The sequence below is a fragment of the Ovis aries genome, chromosome 20, assembly GCF_016772045.2.
Source record: "Ovis aries strain OAR_USU_Benz2616 breed Rambouillet chromosome 20, ARS-UI_Ramb_v3.0, whole genome shotgun sequence".
Classification (NCBI taxonomy): domain Eukaryota; kingdom Metazoa; phylum Chordata; class Mammalia; order Artiodactyla; family Bovidae; genus Ovis; species Ovis aries.
Genome location: NC_056073.1, coordinates 40,048,722 through 40,066,437, shown reverse-complemented (window position 1 = coordinate 40,066,437; position 17,716 = coordinate 40,048,722). Strand labels below are relative to the sequence as shown.

The 17,716-nt window shown below is 48.6% G+C and overlaps 1 protein-coding gene across 2 annotated transcripts in view; it reads left to right on the top strand.

Moving 5' to 3' along the window:
- The window catches only part of GMPR (guanosine monophosphate reductase), a 59,523-nt gene that overhangs the window by 18,046 nt on the left and 23,761 nt on the right, over window positions 1-17,716 (top strand). For both annotated transcript variants that reach the window (XR_001023163.5, XM_004019123.6), the window contains exons 4-6: window positions 118-291; window positions 11,985-12,066; window positions 15,681-15,787. Coding sequence is in view for 1 of the 2 variants with exons in the window: in XM_004019123.6 (XP_004019172.1) it covers window positions 118-291; window positions 11,985-12,066; window positions 15,681-15,787 (363 nt within the window). In the remaining variant the exon portion in view is untranslated. The remainder of the gene's footprint in view (window positions 1-117; window positions 292-11,984; window positions 12,067-15,680; window positions 15,788-17,716) is intronic.

Here is a 17,716-nt window from a genome sequence, read left to right as displayed (position 1 = left end):
TGAACCTCAGATGGGCACGATACTGTCCCCAGAACTGGAGGGTGGATGGAGGCAGGGTCTGGCCTCTGAATGCCACTTACCGTTCCTGTCTTACGCCTCTTGGTTTATTTGATACAGCATGTAGCCGTGAGTTCGGGCAGTGGGAAGAATGATCTGGAAAAGATGAGCAACATCCTGGAAGCTGTGCCGCAGGTTAAGTTTATTTGCCTGGATGTGGCCAATGGGTACTCAGAACATTTTGTGGAGTTCGTGAAGCTGGTCCGGTCCAGATTTCCAGAACATACCATCATGGTAAGTGTGATGGGATGACCCTCTAGATGGGGAAGCAGAGAAGAGTTACATGGTGTGTTGGGAGAGCTGTGTTCTCTTGGGAGATTTTGGTGCCTTCTTTCTAGAAGAATAGTTGAGAATCAGTGGGAAAAGCACAGGCAGCAGCTGTGAAGATCTGAAAAGTGGCTCCACTATAAAAAGTAAAATCCAGATCAATGCCATAGGGTGTTGGCTCCTTGTCTTTGCTAAATATCATCAAGTGTTTCGTACCACGTGAGACCTTTAAACCAAGGTGTATGTCACTGCTTAACAGAGTCTATTAAAAAAAAATAAAAACAACACAGTTGGCTTTCTCTTTATCATATTTGTCATCTCTGCACCATTCTCCTTGCTAATAGAAAAGTCTGCTGTGAGAGTTGAAATCCACAATATGAACATTTCACAATAGTCAGCTATTTGCAAATCAATTGGTGTATTGTTTTATCTAGGATCTTTATCTTTGAACTTTCCTACCTTTTGAGGGGGTTATTTTTACTAATTTTTAACACCATTACTGGTGAGAATGTATATCTGTTATCGTTGGGACACAGGTTTATAGAAAAATGAACTAGAAGCTTTAGGGTTAAATTTGGGTTTCTGGAAAATCTATATTGTAATTATGTATCTTTATTGGTCTTAATTAACATGGTGATTATTGATTGACCATTAGATAACTTACCTAACTCTCCTTTTATAAGTTTTTTTGAACCCAGTTCTTTTCTAAAATTTATTTTATTGTATAGTGGATTTACAATGTTGTGTTAATTTCTGCTCTACAGCAAAGTGCTTTAGTTATACATATGTGCATATATACGTTTTTTATAGTCTTTCTTGTTATGGTATATCACGAGATGTTGAGTATAGTTCCCTGCGCTATACCGTAGGAGCTTGTTGTTTATCCACTCTGTACATATAGTTTGCATCTGCTAATCCCAAACTCCCAAACCATCCTTCCCCAGCCCCTCTTCTACCCTGACAAGCACAAGTCTGTTCTCTATGTCTTCCTTTTACAAATTTTTAATATATCTTCACATTTCATTATTTTAAGGAAGGTATTTCTGTTGGCAAAGCTAAATCACCTGTGAAGGATTTCCAAAACATTTTAAAAATATATTTTTATTTAGTTCTGGGTGTGCTGGGTCTTTGCTGCTGCTCAGACTTTGCTGTAGTTGCTGCCAGTGGGAGCTACTCTCTAGTTGCGTTGCATGAGCTTCTCACTGCGGTGGCTTCTTTTCTTGTGGAGCACGGGCTCTAGGAAACGTGGGCTTAGTAGTTGCAGCCCCCAGGCTCCAGAGCAAAGGCTCAGTAGTTGTGGCGCTTGGGCTTAGTTGCTCCGTAGCATGTGGGATCTTCCTGGACCAGGGATTGAACCTGTGTCTCCCATATTGGCAGGTGGATTGTTTACCACTGAGCCACCAGGGCAGCAGCCCACCCCCCCACCCCGCCCCCACCAAATTTTTGAGATAAGTATTTTTATGCTTTCCAATCAAGTGAGAAGAAAGCATCAAGTATTGTCCCGAGGTCAACCACCTGTACCATGTTTGAAGCTGGAGGGGGGGGTGGGAAACAGCAAGATTCGTTTCACCCTCATCATAGTGCTGCCAGCATTGTTGTGTTCTGATGAAGAAACACCATTTGTTGAGTTCCTCTCATGTCTTTCAGAAGGTAGTGATTTCACCTGCGATGCAGGAGACGGAAGTTCGATCCCTTGAGAAGGGAATGGCAATGAACTCCAGTTTTCTTGCCTGGAGAATCCCATGGACAGAGAAGCCTGGCAGACCACGGTCCATGGGGTTGCAAAGAGTCAGACACGACTGAGTGACTAAAACTTTCACTCCCATGTTTCAGGAGGCTTCCTTCTGTTCTTTTTCTTTACATCATCTCTGTGAAGAGTAGGAACTGTTGTCCCAAGTTTATTGCAGATGAGAAATCCTTATTCCTGATCCTTTGACTTGGGGATTTTCACAAGCTCACACCCTTGTGAGTGTGGCACACCCTGTGGCATGGTGGAGCTGGGGTTTGAGGTCAGGGCGGTCAGAATTCAGAGTCCAGGCTCTGCCCTAGAGACCTGCAAACATGCCCCATCCTTGCTAACTTTACTGATGAAGCTCCCTCCTTCCACTGGGCCATACACGTGACCAGTTTCCTATTTCTCAGTCCTGAGCTGGGCAGCTTCCTCAGGCTCCTGTCATCACCCAGCAAGGTGTATATATCTAGTCCTGAGGCCCCAGCTGGCTCCTCTGCCCCTAGTCACCTGTGGCAACGGAGGAATGAGAAAGCTGGCCTCCTGGGAGGGCAGACGCCCCCTCCCCTCAGCTGGGACCTGGGAGCCCTGCAAACATTTGGTGTTAAACACAAACTCTGTGCAGTGATGACTGGGATGGTAGGAAGAGCAGGACAAATATTTGAGCAGGAGGAGGCCTTCATTGATTCCTTCTGGTGAGTACTTCTGGGTTGCTGTTGATGTTTCCTCTGATCTGAGGTAGTGGGATCTAGATCTTTCCAGATCATTCCAGTTCACCTCCAGTAGTTAGGGACCAGAAATTACACTTTTTGAATGAAGCAACATAGTGGCTCTACTTTTTTGTTTTGGATAGTTGACGTATTCTGTTGTGAAATATGACATACATACAAACAAGTGCATAAAACACGGGTGTTTAATAAACGGTCATAAAAGCAGGGGCCCTTCAGCATACCTGTACTCTGCAGCCCCTCCTCCCACCTCGGACAAAAGCCCCACCCTTCCTGGTGCTCTTTTCCTTCCTCGAGTGTCCCTGGTTTTGCCATCTACCAATGCGTTCCTAAAGGACACCACTGAATTTGCCTATTTTTGAGCCTCATATAAATGGAGATTCTACTGCATATCTTCTGGGTCTTTGCCTCTGTAGTCCATTGCGATGGCCCACATTGTTTCATGGAAGCTGTGGGGTCATATACCGTTCCTGGGGTGAATCTTAATCCCGTCTCCCAGGCGCCTCGCTTGCTCTTGACCTCTTGCTCTGCTTCGATGCTGGTTGTACCAGCATTAACATCGCTGAGGGTCCCGGATGTCAGTGTGGCCACATGAGCATCATGATTCGGCTGAACCACGTTGGGGACATCACCTACCTTCTGAAGCTCATGCTTCTCCCCTGTGAAAAGCTGGTCAAGATAAAAATGGTTGGAGCATCATCATGGGGGTCAGATGGGCTGATGGGAAGGGTGCAGTAGTCACCCAGTGGCAAGTGGGCAAGTACCACTGAGTGACTGGGCATGTGTGCTGGGAACTGAACCAGAGGTGGAAGGCTGATGGAGAAAAGAAATGGGGGTGGGATGAGGGGGTGTATATTGGTTTTAAGAAGAAGGAGACAACATGAGCCACTTTTTGAAATAAGGATAGTGAGAGCAGAAATGCCCCAGCGCCCCAGAGCTTCCAGTGCACCCTGCCTACAGTTGCCCGTGAGTTTTAGCTCACAGCTGGCTGTACCTAGGGCTGAGCGGGCTGCCTGTTGTGGAGCCTGGCTTCCAGCTCCAGGGAGAGGAGCAGGGGAGATGGGCGGTACAGGAAGGAGGCGGGCTGGCAGGGCAGGGAAAGGGTGCCAGGCCTAGTGCAGTGCCCAGGGGCTGCTGGGGTAGGGGTGAGGCGTGGAGGGGGAAAGTGACACTGAGTTCCCACGCCCCCTGGGCACCCAGGGGTGCTGAGCCACACAGAGGCCCCGCCTGCTCTGTGCCTCTTCCCCGGGGAAGCGGGGTGGGTGGGGGGTGCAGGGTGATGCTTTTCAGCATTCCTCTGCAGTGCCTGCCGACTGAGCAGGGGCCGTATTCCCAGTGTTGGCATTGGTCTCCCCAGGGGTGAGCAGGAGGCTCTAGCCTTTCTCCCCCAGCTGCTTTACCTACATTGACTCCTCAGGTTCACGTGGAAACCTCCAGTATTCTTAACACCCTTGGTCTTTAGGAAGATAATTTTTCTCGTGGTGTTTGGAGGCATTGTGAGGATGCTCTTGTCCACTGATGGGGAACTGAAAGGTAGGTAACTCAGGGGATGCTGAGTGCTGTCCTGATGGTTACTCTACAGTGAATGGAAGGGCAGCTCAGAAGCGTCTTGGCAGAGCCCCAGTTCCAGGCTTGCTGCTCCCATTGCCCAGCACAGCTGGGGTTCACGTGGACCCTTTGCTTCTTACCTTTCACCTAAGGAAAGCACCGCTGCAGGTCAGGAGGGAGGAAGCAGGGATGTTTAGAGAGCATCACTGGCAGAAAAGGGTCTTGTGAAGGTGCTGGGTGTTAGAGTGTGACAAGTCCTCTGGGCCTCTGCCTGGTGGCTTTCCGAGAGGAATGGGAATGGTGTGTTCTTGGGTGGATTCCAGGGACTGTGGAAAGAGGTGCTAGCAAGGACCAGGCACTCGTCTTTTATGATAACTGGTGCTCGAGTAAGGCTAAGAGCACCTACTTTAGTTGGGAGGCTTCAGCTTAGAGGGCTCAAGAAACGTTTTGATGTTCACGCAGCCAGTGAGAGGTGGGACTGAGCTAAAGAGTGTGTCCCCAGGGTCTGGAATCCCCCTTTCCAGGCTCCCCCCCATTGCACCCTGCTGCAGCCAGACCCCCTACCAGCTCAGGCTCCTTGTGACCGAGAGGTTCCTGTGTGGGGTCTCTTGTGTGTGTGTAGTCATGTCCAACCCTATGGACTGTAGCCCACCAGGCTCCTCTGTCCGTTCAATTTTCCAGGCAAGAATACTGGAGTAGGTTGCCATTTCCTCCTCCAGGGGCTCTTCCCAGCCTAGGGATTAAACCCACAGTGTCCTGTGTCTCCTGCATTGGCAGGCAGATTCTTTACCACGAGAGCCGCCTGCGAAACCCAGGTTGGGTCCGGGAAATGCTTTTGTGCTGGTGGCTCTTTCTGATCTGGCCCTGAGGACACAGGCTTGTGACACCTAATCTGTTCAGAGGAGACTAGCTCTGCTCCCCTGGGGAATGTCAAGTCAGCCACTGTTGGCAAACCCTGGGAAGCTGTGGGCACGTCCTTGGCCTTTCCGTGTGTGGCCAGTGGCTCAGGCACCTGTCTGGATCCTTTCTCCAGCATTTCATGGTCAGATAAGGTTCTGAGTCACACGGAGGCCCTACCTGCTCTATGCCTCTTCCTGGGGAGGCGAGAGGGTGGGGGCGGGTGATGCTCTTCAGTCTTCTTGAAGGTGGCAGCCGTGGGCACCCTAATTTACCTCCCTGAAGCGCAGACACCCTCTCAGGCCAAGTTAGCCTAGATTTTCTGGTTCATCCTCTCTTTGGAACCAGTGTCAACTGAAACTGTGGCAGAAGCTAGGAAGGGCCCCCAAGATTCGGCTGATGTGTGCCTTTGAGAGTCACGCAGTAAATTTGGTTGCTTGTGTTTTTCATGTGAAAGGTGGTTATTGCCTTGGTGGCACCTCCTACTCCCTGGAATGCCCCGGTAAATAGAGGGATATCCTCGGGTGCATGGGGGAAGTCTCTGGTATTAATGTTCTAGCACTTTCTGTTAGGAGTTGGCCCTCAGGCCAGATTCAGTCTGCTGCTGTTGGCTTGTTGTTCAGTTGCTCAGTCCTAATCCGACTCTTTGCGACCCCATGGACTGCAGCACGCCAGGCTTCCCTGTTCTTTGCTGTCTCTCGGAGTTTGCTCAAACTCATGTTCATCGAGTTGATGATGCCATCCAACCATCTCATCCTCTGTCATTGCCTTCTCCTCCTGCCCTCAGCCTTTCCCAGCATCAGGGTCTTGTCCAATGAGTCAGCTGTTTGCATCAGGTGGCCAAAGTATTGAAGCTTCAGCATCAACATCAGTCCTCCCATTGAATATTCAGGGTTGATTTCCTTTATAATTGACTTGTCTGATCTTGCAGTCCAAGGGACTCTCAAGAGTCTTCTCCAGCACCACCGTTCAAAAGCATCATTTCTTCTGCACTCAGTCTTCTTTACGATCCAACTCTCACATCCATACATGACTACTGGAAAAACCATAGCTTTGACTAGACGGACCTTTGTAGGCAAAATGATGTCTCTGATTTTTAATATGCTGTCTAGGTTTGCCATAGCTTTTCTTCCCAGGAGCGAGCGTCTTTTAATTGCAAGACTGCAGTCATTTTGGAGCCCAAGAAAATAAAGTCTGTCACTGTTTCCATTGTTTCCCCATCTATCTGCCATGAAGTGATGGGACCGGATGCCATGATCTTAGTTTTCTGCATGTTGAGCTTTAAGCCAGCTTTTTCACTCTCCTCTTTCACTTTCATCAAGAGGCTCTTTAGTTCCTCTTCACTTTCTACCATTAGTGTGGTGTCATCTGCATCCAACCATCTCATCTGAAGTGAAGTGAAGTCATTCAGTCGTGTCTGACTCTTTGCAACCCTGTGGACTGTAGCCTATCAGGCTGCTCTGTCCATGGGATTCTCCAGGCAAGAATACTGGAGTGGGTTGCCATTTCCTTCTCCACTGCATATCTGAGGTTATTGAGGTTATTGATATTTCTCCCAACAATCTTGATTCCAGCTTGTGCTTCATCCAGCCTGGCATTTCTCATGATGTACTCTGCATGTGAGTTAAATAAAGCAGGGTGACAATATATAGCCTCAGTGTACCTCCCCTTGACTTGACTTCCCCAATTTGGAACCAGTCTGTTGTTCTATGTCTGGTTCTAACTGTTGCTTCTTGACCTGCATGCAGGTTTCACAGGAGACAGGTAAGTTGGTCTGGTATTCCCAGATCTTTTAAGAATTTTCCACAGTTTGTTGTGATCCACACAAAGGCTTTAGTATAGTCGATGAAGCAGAAGTAGTTATTTTTCTCGAATTCTCTTGCTTTTTCTGTAATCCAGCGGATGTTGGCAATTTGATCTCTGGTTCCTCTGCCTTTTCTAAATCCAGCTCGTACATCTGTAAGTTCTCAGTTCACATACTGCTGAAACCTAACTTGAAGGATTTTAAGCGTTACCTTGCTAGCATGTGAGATGAGTGCAATTGTGCAGTAGTTTGAATATTCCTTGGCATTGCCCTTCTTTGGGATTGGAATGAAAACTGACCTTTTCCAGTCCTGTGGCCACTGCTGAGTTTTCCACATTTTCTCATTCTACAGAAAGGATTTTTCTTGGCAAAAGACTTCCGAAGAGCCAGTAAAAAGTGGATAGAAAACTTACTGTTTAATGGGTACAAAATTTCAGTTTGGGATGATGAAAAAGTTCTGGAGATGGATATTGGTGAAGTTCCTTTGTAAACCTTCCAGTGACAAGGACAGGTGGGTCTGATCAGCCCCGCTTTATAGCAGGATAAATGGAGACTTGGAGTGGATATGATTTTCTTAAAATTACCCAGTGAATGGGAGGGCCTTCAGTCAGCCCCAGCTTTCTGAAGTTATCTTGCCATAGATGTTTGGGTCCAAAGGAGAACTGGAAGAATTGGGATTGGTTTTTGCCCAGAGGACTTTTCAATTTATTTTTAAAAGTTTTCATTTAAAAAAAAATTTATTTAATTTTTGGCTGTGCTGGGTCTTGGTTGCTGTGCGGGCCTTTCTCTAGCTGTGGCTGGCTGACATCTCATTGTGGTGGCTTCTCTTGTTGCAGAGCTGAGCTCTAGGGTGCTCAGGCTTCAGTACTTGTGGCACAGAGGCTTAGTCAGTTCTCAGCCTGTGGGATCTTCTTGGACCAGGGATGGAAGCCGTGTCTCCTGCGTTGGCAGGGGATTCTTAACCACTGAGCCACCAGGGAAGCCCCTAGAGGCCTTTCTTAAATGGTACAGAAGTACGTGAAATGTTCGTGTAGTTCCTTTTACGTGTTCTCTGGGCCCTCCCACCTGCCCTGGACTCGGAGGAGCAGGAGGTGGTGCCCAGACAGTGCTTGGCCTCCCTGGGGAGAGGGGGGCCTCACAGAAATCTCCGCCTGTCTGCTCTGGGACCCAGCTAGGGTCTGCAGCTTCTATTTGTCCTGGCTGCCCCCGTCATGACCAGGCCGGACGTGCTGCCAACTTCTGAGCCTGTGGTATCCACTCCCCACAGGAGCTGTTTCTGGCCAAGATAAGCCGACTGCTCACTAATCACCCCCGGCCAACTACACCCCCACCCCAGCGCATCCCACCCCGAGCCCGCTGCTGCCTGCGCTGTGGGCTGGGCTTCCCCCAGAGCCTAACCACACTCTCGGGGCCTCTCACATTTCTGAACTTGACTTCTTTCAGCTTTTGTGCTTGCCCATCTTGGTTTCAAACTTGGATTGGTGTTTGTTCCTGCAAGGGGACACTCACCGTCCTCGCCTAGTCATCGGCATCCTTGTTGTGTGGTCCTCGGGCTGGAGGCTTTTTGTCATCAGTCTGGATTTTTCCATGCTCAGTCCTCTTTGTGGTGCCCGCTTCTGGTTCAGGAGCCCTGAAGGCAGCTCGGAGGGGATGGGGACACCTGGGGAGCCCCTGGACTCTTAATGGCATCAGCTCCCTCCACACTTTTAACCTTATCTTCACCTCACATGGTTATACTTGCTATGTCCATCTGAGGTGATTTGAATTGACTTATTTGGTATAAAGTGAACCCTTTTAAACTGGTCTGTAGGCAGTACCAGAATAAAGAGAAAAATCCACAGTGAAAGTGAAACCTTGTAGGGAGCTTCGAGTAGCTTCTTTAGGTGTTTCATTTTTAACTTCTAATTAATTTTCACTTGTAAAATCTATTTTGAATTTTTAGCAAGTCAACCAGGGAGGAAGAATGAGGGCTTGGCGTGCTGTTTCTTGGGTTCCTGTGTGTGTGCTAAGTCACTTCAGTTGTGTCTGACTCTTTGCGACCCTATGCACTGTATCTGCCATGCTCCTCTGTCCATGGGATTCTCCAGGGAAGAGTACTGCAGTCGGTTGCCATGCCCTCTCCCAGGGCAATCTTCCCAACCCAGGGACCAAACCTGTGTCTTCTGCAGCTCCTGCACTGCAGGCAGATTCTTTACCGCTGAGCCACCAGGGAAGCCCTTCTTGGGTTCCTACTAAGTTCTTTTCCAGGTTCAGAGTTGTATACTTAGGAGAAAATAAAAACCCTAAGAAAACAGAAACTATAACTTTCAATTGTAAAAGTAATGCAGTTTCTACTGTCAAATCCAAGAAATTGTAAGGAATTACTGATAAAAGTCAGAATATTCCCTTACCAGGACATGTTTTATCAGCCTTTTGGTGTATATTTCCATCTATACATATACTTGTTTAACAAAACTGAGATCTTACTGTTTCCTTCTGTTTCTCCTAACATTATACTGAAAGCATTTAAGCATTTTCCCATGGCATCAAACCAATCTTATAAACATCACATGGGTTGGCCGGAGATTGTCAAACCATTCCCATTTGGGGGAATATATTTGCAGTTTTGCACTGTTAACAATAATACATGTTTGTAGTTAAATCTTTGACCTCATCCATAATTATTGCCTTGAGAGAAAATCCTGGAAGTTATGGATCAAAGGATATACATACTTTTCATTTCTGTATATGGGCAGATTGTTTTCTAGGAAAACTTGTACTGGAGTAGGCATCCCACTGGCAGAGAATGAGTGTCTGTTTTCAGCATTTAGTTTTTATAATCACTGACAATTTGTTAAGTGAAAAGTGGTACCTTGCTGATATCTTCATTGAAATTTGATTGCTGGTGAAGGTTAAACATTTTCCCTGTGTTTATTGCCCACTTTTATTTCTCTCATTAGTTCATGTCCTTCAGAAGTTATTCTATGCAGTACTTGCATTTTTCTTGTAGATTTGGAAAAGCTCTCATAATGTTAGTCTTCTTCATAATTGTGAATCTTTTTCTCCACCAGGCTGTTTATTAGTTTTGTTGATTATATGCATGAGTGTGTGTTTATGCAGGTTTTTAACTTTCATGTAGACAGATCTGTCTTTATGTTTTTTCACTTGTATGTGTATTACAAGTATTCAAAATTTTCCTCTAAATCTGGGAGGAGACAACTTTTAATTTTTCTGAAGCTTATTTTGGTGCAAGGTATGAGTGATAATCCATATCTGTTTCCAAAAGATCCCTTTCCCCCCAAATTTCAATATTTCTGTCTATCGAAATATTGTTCCTTTCCTCTGTGACGTGAAACGCCGTCTTTATCATGTACTGTATTCTCATATGTTCCTATCCTTTCTCTGGGCTAACATTTTCCATTGTCAAATGCTGTTGGGATTAAAGTAACTTTGAGCCATCCTCATCACCCCTTTTGAAGATCCTTTTATACAAAGTTAAAAGTCACATTGTCTAGGTGGAGAAAGAAAAATTCCCCTTGGAATTAATTCAGTGAAAAGACACTTTTGGGGCTTCAATGCCAAAAAACAAGTTGTATGAGTTAGGGATGCACTACCCAAAATAAGACTTTGCACAGTTGTGAAAATTCAGACAGGCATCCTGCCAAGTATTCTATGTACCAACTGAAGAATCCACAGGCCAGTGAGTTGTAATAAAAAGGGCTATTTTTATGTTCCCAGGCTCCTGCAGTGAAAGAACATGCACTGTTTTCAAACCAGATGCATCCTTCTGGTTTTTAGTTTCTACCACTTCCTGGCTTATGGGTTTATTCTTAGGACCACAGTTTCATGTTGTTCTGAAATGAAGTATGTACCAGTCCCCAAGGTGCCTAGGGTTCATCTGCCTTTTCATATCTCAGTGGGAACCGCTGACCCTATGATGGGTTTAGTTCAACCCAGTCGTCAGTCATGTCCGACTTGTTGCAACCCCATGGACTGCAGCATGCCAGGCCTCCCTGCCCATCACCAACTCCTGGAGCTTGCTCAAACTCATGTCCATCAAGTCGGTGATGCCATCCAAGCATCTCATCTTCTGTTGTCCCCTTCTCCCGCCTTCAATCTTTCCCAGCATCAGGGTCTTTTCAAATGAGTCAGTTCTTGGTATCAGGTAGCCAAAGTTTTGGAGTTCCAGCTTCAGCATCAGTCCTTCCAATGAATACTCAGGACTGATTTCCTTTAGGATGGGATATCCAGGTATTTTCCCAACTGTGAGGTGACCAGTAGTTCCCTAATTCTGGGTTCTATTGGTTCCATAGAAGTTCTTCAGGGGTTTTACAAACTGTGAACCACAATTAACATTTTAATCAGCTGAGAGAGTGTTTCATTGCTTATTTTATATGTTTGGGTTCTCTGTAAGAGTTTGTCTTGCCTGACCTAGAAAGACCAAGGTCTCTTGGAATTCTGAAGTCATGTAGTTCTGTAAATTCCTCATGCTTTCTGCTCACCCAGCAGTAGCCTGGGGTGTCCAATTCTGTGTTCTTGTTAATTGTTGTTATTTAGGGTTGTTTCCAAATTTGCTGGCATACTGAGTGCAGCACTTTAGCAGCATCATCTTTTAGGATTTAAAATAGCTCAGCTGGAATTCCATCACCTCCCCTCGCTTGGTTGGTGGTGATGCTTCCTAAGTTGACGCCCAGTTGATGTCACACTCTAGGACGTCTGGCTCTTGGTGAATGATCACACCATCATAGTTAATTGAGAAGAAAGGAAACCTGGAGAAAACCCCAAGCCACCAATTGGCTGAAAGTTGATTCAGGGATTGGGCCCTTGTCTTCTCCGTTTTTTACTTTTGTCCCCTTGGCTGCCTGATGGCTTCAGAACCGGCTCCTCCTTGTGTGTAGGAGTGGGGCTCCTCCATCACTCACCAAGTTCCTCCCGGAGTAGTTCATGATCATAAGCTATATTCTTTCTATCCCAGGCAGGGAACGTGGTGACGGGAGAGATGGTGGAAGAGCTTATTCTTTCTGGAGCAGATATCATCAAAGTGGGAGTTGGACCAGGTAAGACTTGCTGGGAGCACAGCTGAGAGTGTGTTGTTGGGGAGGATTGGGGTCTAGCGCTTGGGGGGACCAGAGATGCCCAGAAGGGACCTCAGGAATGATCCAGCCACAGGTTTAAAGCACATTTCTTTTGGAAGTATTGTTGAGCTTCTGATCAGAAGAGTCTCCTGATTAGAAATATCACTGAGCTACTTTCTGATGCCTCTGGGATGTTCTGAAGGAACTTGAATATGGTTCGATTCGAATAAGGTCTTGGTTTCAGAACATTCCTGTGGAAGAAAAGAATGAGAGCTTATGAGTGATCCCATTCACCTTGAAGAGGAAGGTGAGGTATGAAGAGCTCACAGGGACAGTTAATGGATGTGAATGACTCCAGTTTATGTGAATGTTTGAGGGACCCCAAACATTACAAATAAGCATGCAGCTGAGGCCACGTTTGAACTTGACTCATGGTCCAGGCAGTTATCACCTTTGGCTCTTCAGCTGATACATATCCATCTCAGATTTTGCTGCATCCTCCCAGGCCTTCTCTCCCAGGACCACCGGTGGCATTCTGAGTGGAGGAATAAGGTGGCACCTTTCTACCCTCTTCTGGGTAGACCTATTCCTCTCAGGGCCACTCAATGCTGACCTTCCCTTTTGGCCAGACAGGTGCATGAGCTTCCATATTTTTAATTTCTTCATATTAAAAATTCCTCCTTGCACATCCATGATTAACCAAACACTAAAATGGGAGAGAAGGAAAAGAGATATACATTTTCATTTGGGAATAAAAAAACAGCCAAGTTTTTTTTTTTTTTAAACAAATACCACACTCTCAGAAGACACTACCAAAAAAGGAAGCAAACCATAGTCTGAGAGGGAGGCAGAAACCATGGTTGTGTTGTGACCTGGCACAGTCATCAGCCTTGAGGGACCAGGATGGGCAGGAAGGGACTCTTAGGGAAGGAGAGCCCTGTAGGCTTGTAAATGGCCCTAAGCACTTTTTTTCTTTAAATAATTTTATCTGTTTATTTTTGGCTGTGCTGGGTGTTCACCACTGTGCAGGCTTTTCTCGAGGTTTGGTAGACGGAGGCTGCTCTCTAGCTGTGGTGCAGGGGCTTCTCATTGTGGGGCTTCTGTTACGGAGCCCAGGCTCCAGGCGCGTGGGCTCAGTAGTAAGGGCTGCCGGGCTCGAGAGCACAGGCTCAGTAGTTGTGTCACGTGGGCTTGGTTGCTCCCCGGCACGTGCGATCTTCCTGGACCGGGGATCAAACTTGTGTCTCCTGCCTTGGCAGGTGGATTCTTTACTACTGAGCTCCACCAGGGAAGCCCAGGTGAAAGCATTAAATAAGGTTCATCACAGAACAACTCCTGGGACCTGGGGGAAAAAAAGCATTAAAAATGTGCCCCATGGCCACTGGGGCTGGGAAGAAGTGGGTACCCAGTTTCTCCTATCAACCTGGGGTTTCATCAGGACCACTCCCACGCCTTGTCCCCCACCCATGCAGAGCTCCAGACCACTGCAGCTGAGTGCCTGCCCTCCAGGATCTGGCAGTGGAGTGGGAAAGGAGAAAGGCCGATTCTGAACCAGAACCAGAGGTTGTAAAGCTCCAGCTGTGCCTCGCACAGTGCGTGTCTGGGGCAGGGGTGCCTTGGTCGGGAGGGAAGCACCACAACCCCCAGGGAGCAAGTGGCCGTGTTGTAAGGATGGACAGAGGGAGACGGCTCCTCCCTGCAACTGGATGCGGGAGAAGGCGGCTCCCCTGGTCCAGGTGACTCTGCCGGACCCAGGCCTCAAAGTATATATAGCCTTGGCTCTCGACCTGTCGGGAGAGGTTTGTGGGCAGCTGGGAAGCCACTGGTGATGGTGGGGAAAAGGAGAGGAGGCAGAGGCTTTGCATGAGTCTGGTGGGAGTGGAGGAGTTCATGCCCAGCTTTTGCATGGGCCCATAGGTGACACCTCCAGACAGGCAGGAGGGACGAAGAGAGAGTGAGTGGTGAAGCGGTGGATACAGGGACGTGACTCATTCATTCTTGAGTTCATGCATGCTTTCAGTGACTATTTATAGCGGCCTTATTATGCACAAAGCTCTGTTCTTAGCACTGGATTGACAACAATGAATATCCACGGAGCTTACCCTCCAGCAGAGAAAACAGATCCTCGGTTCTTACACAAATAATGACTTAAATGCTCTTTTTGAAACGAGCTGCTGTGACGAACAACGTTCCTGAGGCAGTGACATGGAAGATGAAGCCTGGAAGATGAGAAAGGGTTGGCCAGACCAGGGGGTTGGTGCAGAGGGGAGTGCTTGGGAGACAGAACATCACGTACAGGGGATCCCCGAGGTGGGAGGAATGGAAAGGTCAGCGAGGCTGGGGGTTGCCGAGCGGGGCGGGCCAAGAGAAGAGGGGGTGGGCGGGTAGGCAGTGCAGAGCTTGAGCTGGGTGGCCTCGGAGCAGGAGCTGGTCTGCTGGGAGGGAAGGGGAGGCTTGAGCAGGGAGATGTGCTGGAGAGGCCCGTCTGATTCGGCCTGGACCTGACTGAGCTAATGCACTGCAGATAGTGAACTAGGGCTGGAGTTGACCATGGGGAGGGCAGAGGTCAGCGGGGATGAAGGCATCGAGGCAGCTGGTTTGAGTTCTGCAGTGGCAGCTCACCTCAGAGGCCGGGCTGGACAGGGTGAGAGATGGACCAGGAGAGGGTGAGGACCGGGAGGCTGGCGTGTGTAGAGGCCAGAGCTGGGTCAGAGGGAGGCTGGACCGGGAGGCTGGCGTGTGTAGAGGCCAGAGCTGGGTCAGAGGGAGGCTGGAACAGGAGGCTGGCGTGTGTAGAGGCCAGAGCTGGGTCAGAGGGAGGCTGGACCGGGAGGCTGGAATGTGTAGAGGCCAGAGCTGGGTCAGAGGGAGGCTGGACCAGGAGGCTGGCATGTGTAGAGGCCAGAGCCGAGTCAGAGGGAGGCTGGACCAGGAGGCTGGCATGTGTAGAGGCCAGAGCCAGGTCAGAGGGAGGCTGGACCAGGAGGCTGGCATGTGTAGAGGCCAGAGCCGAGTCAGGGCGGCTGCGAGCATGCCCTGAGCGCTGGCTCCCTTTGCTCAGCAGCTTACTGGAGGCCAGGCAGTCTTCATCCCTCATGCCATTTCATCTCCATCACAGCCCCATGAGGTCAATGCTTTCATTTCCACCTTTTGAGCGAGGCACTGAGGCTTAGAGAAGTGAGTCATTTGACAGAAGTTGAAGGTCAAGGAGGCTCAAGACCATGGGAGGCATCTGAAGGTCTCTTGTGGTTGTGTGGGAAGTGAGGGAAGGTGGGAAGGAGTGGAGTTGGAGGTTGGGAAGTCGGTAAGAGGGAGCTGATATCCTGGAGAGTTGACGGTGACCGGTGTAGGGAGCCGTGCCCTGGACCTGAGCGGATGAGGGTGATATGGGCCCGGAAAGGACGAGTGGCCATGACGGCTGTTATAACCACCTTGGCTGAGCTGTGGGGGCCGCCCTGCCCCGCGCCCCGCCTCCGCCCTGCCCCGTCCCCCTCCACCCCAGGAAATGGGGGCATGGCTGTGTGATGGGAGAGGAGGCTCGTTGTCTGCTCAGCCCTAACCATCTCTCTCTGGGGTCCCCCTCCTCCTCCATCCAGGTTCCGTGTGCACCACCCGCACCAAGACGGGGGTGGGCTACCCCCAGCTGAGCGCTGTGATCGAGTGCGCAGACTCGGCCCACGGCCTGAAGGGGCACATCATCTCCGTAAGTGTCCTGGCGGGGCTGGGGGAGGGGGCTGTGGGGGGATGTTTCCAGGAGGCCCTTGTCCCCTGCCGCCTTTCACCTCGTTGGTGACCCTGCGGTCTTGGGAGCCAGCTGGGGACCACGCTCGCAGCGTTCGGTGACGGTGACACGTGACAGAGATACAGGCCCTACTCCCTAGGGACTGTGGAGAAGGGGGTGGCTCCTTGGCCAGTAACTACTCTGTAGTCAGTAATAGCTGGAGGTGGTGCTTATCATGACGGGATACATGGGGAGCTTTGAGAAAATGAGAGGGTCACGTGTTTGCTTGCTAGGGCTCGCTGTAACAAAGTGCCCCTTACTGGATGAAGCACAAGCTGGACTCAAGATTACAGGCAGACATATCAATATCCTCAGATAGGCAGATGACACCACCCTTATGGCCGAAAGTGAGGAAGAACCAAAGAGCCTCTTGATGAAGGTGAAAGAAAAGAGTGAAAAAGTTGGCTTAAAACTCAACATTCATAAAACAAGAGATCATGGCATCTGGTCCCATCGCTTCATGGCAAATAGATGGGGAAACAATGGAAACAGTGACAGACTTTATTTTTTTGGGCTCCAAAATCACTGCAGATGGTGACTGCAGCCATAAATTAAAAGGTGCTTGCTCCTTGGAAGAAGAGTTATGACAAATCTAGACAGCATATTAAAAAGCAGAGATATTACTTTGCCAACAAAGGTCCATCTAGTCAAAGCTATGGTTTTTCCAGTAGTTGTGTATGGATGTAAGAGTTGGACTATAAAGAAAGCTGAGCACCGAAGAATTGATGCCTTTGAACTGTGGTGTTGGAGAAGACTCTTGAGAGTCCCTTGGACAGTAAGGAGATCCAACCAGTCCATCCTAAAGGAAATCAGTCCTGAATATTCATTGGAAGGACTGTTGCTGAAGGTGAAACTCCAATAGTTTGGCCACCTGATGCAAAACACTGACTCATTGGACAAAACCCTGATTCTGGGAAAGACTGAAGGCAGGAGGAGAAGGAGAAGGCAGAGGATGAGATGGTTGGATGGCATCACCGACTCAATGGACATGAGTTTGAGTAAACTCTGGGAGTTGGTGATGGACAGGGAGGCCTGGTGTGCTGCAGTCCATGGGGTCACAAAGAGTCAGACACGACTGAGCGACTGAACTGAACAAATAAGAGAAGTATATTGTCTCACTCTTCTGGAGGTCAGAGGTCCAAGATCAAGGTGTCAGTAGGGCCACGAAGCCTCCAGGGAACCCCTGTTCCAGCCTCCAGAGCTTCTGGAAGTTGCTTAGCTAAGGGCACCAGAGTTCTGGTTTTCACAGGGCATCCTCCCTGCATGCACATCTGCCTTTGTGTCCAGACTTCTCCTTTTTATAAGAACATCAGTTGTATGGGACTAGAGCCCATCCTACTCCAAGGTGACCTCACCTTAGCTACTCACATCTGCAGTGCTTTCAGGGCTCCGGCTGGTCACTGGTTTCTGTAGTGAGCGTGGGTTTGGTATGATGCTGGGGGCAGAAGTTAGATTATGCAAGTGGAGGGGTATATGGATGGAGGTGAAGAGAGTCAGTGATCTAACAACACTGTTATGGAGCTCCTGGAAGGAAAACACCCCAGTACTCAGCGAATAAATGTTACAGATCGAAGGTGTGTCAATTTAACCCTCAGTTTATCCGTCATTCTTCTCTACCTTTATCGACATGTCCATCATTCAAGTAGTCATCACATGTGTCTCCTTCTAGGGGAGATGCTCAGAACAGGGCAGAACTTGTCAGATATATGGATGGACTTGGAGAGAGCTATGGCTTCAGTTTATGGGGGTTGTATATGTATATCCTGAAAGTGAAAGTCTCTCAGTCGTGTCCTACCCTTCGCAACCCCATGGTCTGTATAGTCCATGGAATTCTCCAGGCCAGAATAGTGG